This window comes from Rhamphochromis longiceps, unplaced genomic scaffold, assembly GCF_057381845.1.
Source record: "Rhamphochromis longiceps isolate RC_006_pf unplaced genomic scaffold, R_longiceps_female_GT1.1 unmapped_scaffold_4, whole genome shotgun sequence".
NCBI classification, from domain to species: domain Eukaryota; kingdom Metazoa; phylum Chordata; class Actinopteri; order Cichliformes; family Cichlidae; genus Rhamphochromis; species Rhamphochromis longiceps.
In genome coordinates, this window is record NW_028187224.1 from 2,229,343 (window position 1) to 2,237,119 (window position 7,777).

The following is a 7,777-nucleotide window of genomic DNA, read 5'->3' on the forward strand; positions in this document are numbered from 1 at the left end:
AGCGTAGCACATGTACAGCTGCTGCGATTCACGTAAGCATTCGGCTCGTCGCTGTTGCAGATTTTTCTCTCGCTGTTCTGGCTCACAGCGCTGCAAACACAAAAATAAATATCCCCAAAGGTGTGAAAGAGAGCTAATTAGTAAGAGTATTGTTACTCTCCGCAGGAGTAGTCCAGCAGTAGAAATCAGTCCAATAACAAGGTGTGTAACATCTAGCAGGGTGACAGAAAAACCCAGGGTAACTTCTAAGGACCTCAACGTCTCTCTCACATTGTGTTTTTTTTAAACATGCTTCAATTTGTCACTTCAGTCTTTACTCTGAAATACAGGAAGAGAAATCATGGCTGAAACAATTTCTCATGAAACCAGGGGTGTGGTCCAACAGTCAGTTTGGTGAGGAAGGTTCCTAACTGAGAGAAGTGACCCAGAAGTATCTGTGTAGCAGCCACAATGAATCCAGATCATGAGCTTTATTAACTGATCAAAGTCTCTTCTTTCATCTTCTGTATCATTCAGTTTGCATTGGTAATGCCCATTATTGTAATGCTTTTTTAAGACGGGCAAAACTTTATTTCACTTTGGGTTAGCTGGGATAAGTGATGGATGGAGGGAATTTTACTTCAGCCACAGAAATCCTAAACAGGAAGGAGGACCAGAGTTACAGTGGATCACTATCCAGCAGGGAAACAAGGTTTATTTCAATTTCTTGGCCATGAGTGAGATTTACTGAGTGGGCAAATTAGGGAGACGACACCATCAGATCCCGAGCCCTCCATGTGTTAATCAAGAGACGGCTGCTGTGCTACATCCATATATAATGAATAAATTAGGAGCTAAAGCTGAAAGGACAGTTTATTTGTACCATCTTCACGTGAACACATTCAAGAACATCACAGATGAAGAAACATTAAAAACTTCCACACTACATAAAGCAAGAAAAATAGTTTTTCTTTCAGGTGGTTTCAGAAAAACAGAAACATCAAACATCTCCAAGACTCTCTTTGAAAGAACTAAAAACCTTTGTTCTCATGGTCCAATCATGAGTGAACTCCCCGATGAAGCCTTGTGTGCTAAAACATGTCAGAGTTTTAAAGGTTAAACATGAGTTTCCAAAACGTTTTGCTGGAGAACAATGAACTATTTGACTGAGTTTCAATCATTTACAGACGAGCAAAACCAGGACAGAGAAAAAAGGACAAAACTGACTCAGTAAAACACAGGAAAGAAGATCCCATGTAGATCTGTATTATGTAGAAGTTCAGCCCAGCAACCAGTTCAGTTCAACACAAGTTTAAATGATTCTATCTGAACTCTGTGGAGCCTGATCTCAAGCTTTTTGAGTCTGACACAGAAACCAGAGGATCTTTCTGTGTCTTCAGATTCACTGTGATCCAGTGATGGGAGTGATTTCAGCCCTGAGTGATCCCGCTGATGTTTGCACAGAGCAGACAATGAGGTGAATGTTTGGGCACATTGGTAACAGTGAAACAGTTTATTAGTAACGTGGGATCGTTTGTGTGCAGAGTATGAACTGAGATTCCTGAAGCTCTTGTCACACTGGTCACAGCTGTAGTTTCCTTCCATGTGTGCACGTTCATGCCTGTTACGACTACCTGACCGTGAGAAGCTTCTGTCACAGTGTCTGCACTTGTGTGGTTTCTCTCCTGTGTGGACTCGTTTGTGTGATTTAAGCTGACCTTCAGTGGTGAAGGATGACCCACACTGATCACAGAGGTGCTTTTTAACCCCACTGTGAATCAGTTCATGTCGTTTTAACTCACTTGGTGTGGTGAAGCTTCTCCCACATTCTTTGCAGTATTTCAGTTTGTCTCCAGTGTGTCTACGTTGATGTGTTATAAGGGCAGCTTGCTGACTGAAAGTTTTTCCACAGAGGTCACAATGAAAGTCTTTCCCACCACCACAGTGATGACAGGGTTGAGAACTGGATCCATCTGTGTCGCTCTGCTTCTAAACAAAGACACAAAGACAGTGTAAGTCAGTCCTTCAACATTTGTATCCTGAACGTCGCCTGAAATAAAGAGCATCTCTGCAGACGTCCAACTACATTTGACTGTTTCAGTTAACACACTCAGTTTACTGGGCTGCAATAACTACAATACTACCACCATAATACTACAGTAATACTAAAATCATAACTGAAAGGAAAATCTGAATAATCACTCAGAGCTGCTTTTCCATGCAGTAGAATTGCTAACATGCTAACACAGTTTAATGAGCAGAGTTGTTCCAAACAGTCAGGCTAAAATGACAAGATAACAATATAAATACATACCTCACAGTAGCTGCACTTGTAGAGTCTCTTTCTGGTGTGGATCTGTTGGTGTTGTCTCAGGTGACGTGGAGATTTAAAAGTCTTCTCACACAGGTCACATTGATAAGGTCTCTCCTCAGTGTGGGTAAACATGTGTCGTTGTAAGTCTGTGTGAGTTATAAACTCTTTGCCACACTGTTCACAGCAGTACACATCATGTCTGTTGTGAATGCGTAGGTGTGTATTTCGGCTCCCTCTCTGGCTGAAAGTTTTTCCACAGATGTCACAGCTGTATGCCTTAATTCCAGAGTGGGTAACTAGATGCCTCTGTAAGTGGCTACTGTGAGTAAAAGCTCTGCCACACTGATCACAGCTGTATGCCTTAATTCCAGAGTGGGTAACTAGATGACTCTGTAAGTGGCTACTTTGAGTAAAAGCTCTGCCACACTGATCGCAGCTGTACGCTTTAACTCCACTGTGGATGAGTTGGTGTTTTTTTAGGTAACCCTTCCTGGAAAAAGAATTTCCACACTCGTCACAGCTGAACGGTCTCTCTCCAGTGTGGATGACCTGATGCTGTTTTAGTTTAGCCCTCACAGTAAAACCCTTCCCACACTCGTCACAGCTGTATGCCTTAATTCCAGAGTGGGTAACTAGATGCCTCTGTAAGTTGCTACTGTGAGTAAAAGCTCTGCCACACTGATCACAGCTGTACGCTTTAACTCCACTGTGGATGAGTTGGTGTGTTTTTAGAGAACCCTTCAAGGAAAAAGACTTTCCACACAAGTCACAGCTGAACGGTCTCTCTCCAGTGTGGATGACCTGATGCCGTTTTAGTTTAGCCCTCACAGTAAAACCCTTCCCACACTCGTCACAGGTGTGTTTTTTCTCTCCCTTTCTTCTGTGAGGTTTGTCGGCCTCCTGAGAGCGCTGACTTCTGGCTCCATGTTGGTCCTGCAGTGACAGAGATACAGAGGCAGTGAGTGAAATGCAGTCGTGGAACAAACTCAACCTTCAAACTCCATTAACACTAGTTTTAAACCTGAAGGTGGAGCGTGGCACCAAACACCTTAAAGGTCTCTTATCCCCACCTGCTGGTAGTTCTAACACATTACATCCAACCTGCTGTTAAAGATAATTCATGACTCTTCAAACACTAAAAACACACACACACACACACACACACACACACACACACACACACACACAATTTTATAATTTAGATTATTTTGTTGTTTCCTATTACATATTTCTATAATTTGTATAGATTTATACAGAATTATTCAGTGATAATAAATCCTATGTTTGTTTATTCTAAAGGAACCCCGTTAGCTTCCACAACAGATGTTGCTCGTCTTCCGTCAAATACTCACATAAAATATTACACAATAAAGTGGATTCAAGATATCCACATAATTTCACTCTTACATCCACAGTGAGGTTTCACAATTGTTCAAATATAAGCAATCAATAATAATATTAATAATAATATCAATAACATTGAGGCACATTACACAAATTTCAAAAACAAATCATGTCTTACAATATTTACAACAACTAAAAGCTCTGTAAATCGGCTTTTAAGTGTTCATTGAAGTTTTGAATAATTCTCTAATTTTTTAAGGCAACTTATTCCACTTAAAAGTTGCTCTAAATGTAACAGTTTTACAAAACGTTACTTTTAACTCGAGCATTTACTAAATTGCAGCTTGTTGAAAACTGTGTAATATGATGATGTATTTCATCTGGATACTGCAGCTGAGCAGAATAAATGTGGTGTGTTTAACAGAATTGCTTTCTTTAGAACTACAAGTAAGCCATAGAATATTTTAGCCTGTACAGGAAGCCAAGAAAGGTTATTATGCATTTTATCAATATTAGTATAGTATGAACATCTTCACACTAATCTGGACGCCTTATTCTGGACTAACTGAAGTCTGTTAAGATCTGTCTTATTAGCTGCTGACCAAATGATTGAACAATACTCCAGATGAGACATTACTAGTGCATTAATGACATCTTTCATAATGAAGAAGTGATACACAAAGAGCATTTCATAGCCATAGCTATGCCTTGTCGGCAGAGTTATGTGACATTAGTGATGTTTGTACTTTCAGCGTTAACTTGGTTTTAAAGCCTTTAAAATATACGCCGTTCAATAGTCGACCTTAATCTGACAGAGAATGTGATGATTTTATGGATAATTAAAGTCAGTCATATATCCACAAACACAACAAGCTGAAAGTCAGTGATGCTGCTCGGTTTGCAGTCCTGAACATCACGGCACAAGCAGGATTCACTGCACTGTTAATGTTAGCTGTGTTATATTGCTGCCTCTGCTCGGTGGTGTCGAGCCAAACGCACTTTAACGTGTGTTTGAACGAGCTGTTCACTCGTTAAGCTGAAAGAAAGATGCTTTAATCACAGCAGTCACACATGTGTCCACTGCACCATCTGGAACTCTTCTTGTTTACACTCGTAATAACACAAACACTAAATCCTGCTTCTCTGGTGCTGTTGTGTAGCAGTGTGTACACCTGAGACTGTCACCTTTGTCTGTCCTGCACTCTCTCTCTGTTTCTTTCTCTCTGATTGTGGAATAAAAGTATGAACATGTGTTTATAAGTTACACTTGTGTTTGAATCCTGCAGCTTATCACACATTTGATTTCCATGTGTGATGACTGCAAGTGTCCAGAGTGAGGACAGACTGAGGGAGCCACTGCTGCACATCATCTGTGAGGCTTTGCAGCCCTGATGATCCACCAGGACAAACTCAGCAGTGTGTGAGGAAGAGGAGGAGGAAGAGCCAGCAGCAGCTGACAGATGGAGAGAATAGACAGACTGTTCCCTGTTTGTGAAGGACTGCTAGGAAAGTTTAACATAACTGTCTGTGCTGAATCAGTCTTATTAGGTAATGTTCAAATAATGTGATCATCCCAGTGTTTTCAGTGTGAGAGAAAGTACTCAGGGCCTTCAAGTTACACACTATGAAAGGCAGCAACAAGTTTAATGTTCAGAAACCTAAAGTCTGTATCAGCAGCAGGATGGAGCTAAAAATAAATGTTGGTTTCAGTTCTATGAAGCTTTGAGTATTTTGGATCAGTAGCTGCTGTGTTTGTTGCATCATATTGCTGTAACTGTTTATATGCTTTATATATTCTGAGCTAAGTTGATCTATAGTGTTACATCATATTCTATAAGGATGTTATGTGTTTGTAGACTTTCTGCCCAGTTTGACCCATTTAGCAGACGTCAGCCTGTTTAAGGCTCTGATATCTATTCTGTGTGACTTAAAGCAGTTATGACATGGTCTGATTTTCTCACCCAATAAAGGAATATTTCATATATCAGTCTACTCTTCATTCTATCAGACACAGTTATCACAGCTCCTACATTTGCTTTTTACACATATATGTAAGCATTGAGCCAAATTTAGTACCAACATATTAAACGAACAATATTTGTCTCTTATATATGATACATCTGTATACACACTGTCACAGATACTTGTCTGTGAGTGAAGTGATTAATATAATAACTATAATATTGGCCATATTATATTTACATTACCACAGTGAGATGACTTTAGTCTCATGAACAACATCAGCTAATTGTTATTTACAGCTAATCTTAAACGACTGTTCAGCACAGAAATGAAGCCCAACAATCATGTTTCACAGTCCTGTGGTCTCAGCCTCAGATACTCATCAAATCACACAGAGCTCATGTAGAAACAAATGAACTAAATATGTTCTCCTTCATTTCTGTCAAACAAAGCTGTATGAAACGTTTCCAGCTGTTAGTATCATGGTTGCTAGGCAACCTGGGCAGCGCGACAGAGGCTAGACGTCCCATTTCACGAGCCTACGAGCCTCGCACTTCGGCCTTAGCGGTCTTTGAGTACGCGGCCCTTGAGGACTTTAAAGCTGCAGAACCTGAATCGGGATACAGCCATGATGATCTCCAGCCTCGTGCTCGCCAACATTCTCACCTGAGTTAAGAAGACGATCACTGAAATGGTCTCAGCAGGTCCTTTGATGACAGCAATGAAATGCAGTGGTAAGGCTTTTTGGGGATTAAGTTCGTTTTCATGGCAAAGAAGGACGATGCAGTTCATCTGATCACTCCTCATAACATTCTGGAGTGCAGGCAAAATGCTATTATAAAAACTTAAGCAGCAACTTCTCCAGGTTCCAATATTTATGCAATTCTCAAACCTTTTGGCCACGACTGTATAACCTCTTCTGAAGTTTAGTGGATATTATACATGGTTATGCTCAGGATGTGTCGGCCAGTTTCCACTGGAAACGCCTTTTGGTTAAACTGTCAGCGAGGAATTTGCATTTGCACTGTTACATTTTTATATAACTTTAATGCACATAAACAACAGCTGCTTGTTTCAGTGAAAATACATTGATGGGTTTTTAATAAAGTTGTGGAGCTGGAAAGTATTTTGTCTGCTGTCAATTCTATCGTCAGCTACATCGTTATGGCAAATGTTCAAATGTATATGGTGATAAATATCTTTGGTCATATGGTCCTGCTCTGTCTGTCACCTTCTGTGTTGAGCTCATTGTTTCCTCTGTAGTGGCTGAGCTGAGTCCAAGTAGCTGAAAATGTTCCTCTGCTGCTCCGTCAGACTCTCCTCCTCCTGCTGATCAGCTGGGACACAAAACAGATCTTTGTTAGGCTCCACACTGCACTGAAGAGTCAAAGTGTCTCATATGTTCATCTGACAAGTAAAAGAACACATTTTTGTTTCCCGAGGTGGGCAACTTGTTGGAAACAAACACAAAAGGTTTGAGCACTGATACCTGCCATTGCTGGCATTGAAAGATGCAACGCCAGCAATGTGGATTGTCAAGACTCAAACCAATCATCAAGCAAAGACAACAGGGATCATTTGTTTCTGTTTATTTAGCATTCACAGCATTTGTAGTTGCCTTCTGTGCAGGGGAAGTCCACGCACACTGTGTGGTACCGCCATCCGCAGAAGGTGCATTCAACCTCTGTAAGAGAAACGAGATTGTCTGAGACTGAAATGATATTCACTAAAGAAGTGGTGATTTGTAAAACTTCAAGTGTATGATAAGGTGAAAACAAATACACAACTGCATGTCATGTAGTTGAAGGTTTTTTTTCTTTTGGAAGACCGGAAAACACTGAAAGTTACAAATTAGTCCTTTATTTATCCAGGTAAAAAAAAATCTCATTGAGATTAAAAATCTCATTTCCAAGAGAGACCTGGCGTCATGGCAACACAAGTCACATACCACACAGGTATATAACATTTAAAACAAACACAATATCCCAACATGTGTAACAAATGTATTGTGCTTGAAACAAATTCAGAATAGGTGATAAAGCAGCTGCACATGTGTGTCACGAGTAAATCTGGCTGTATAACAAACAGAAACAAGTGATCTGCTGTCTTTGCTCAACGGTTGGTTTGAGTCTTGACAATCCACATTGCTGCTATCTTTCAATATGTTGAATGCACCAG

The 7,777-nt window shown here is 40.3% G+C and overlaps 1 protein-coding gene across 1 annotated transcript; it reads right to left on the reverse strand.

Annotated features, from left to right (window-relative positions):
* Positions 1–682: 682 nt before the first annotated feature.
* On the reverse strand, positions 683–7,121 carry LOC146640664 (uncharacterized). The gene is made up of 3 exons (XM_085399991.1): positions 6,831–7,121; positions 2,294–3,226; positions 683–1,968 (listed from the first exon to the last, which is right to left on the reverse strand). The coding sequence occupies exons 1-3, from the start codon at positions 6,846–6,848 to the stop codon at positions 1,276–1,278; spliced, it is 1,644 nt and encodes a 547-aa protein (XP_085256117.1). The 5' UTR covers positions 6,849–7,121; the 3' UTR covers positions 683–1,275.
* Between the last annotated feature and the right edge of the window lie 656 nt (positions 7,122–7,777).

What these genes read in the sequence shown, in the direction of transcription:
- LOC146640664 (XM_085399991.1), bottom strand. An exon ending in ACAAGTGCAGCTACTGTGAG is followed by an intron (nt 1,969 to 2,293) that starts GTATGTATTTAT and finishes GTCTTTGTTTAG; the next exon opens with AAGCAGAGCGACACAGATGG.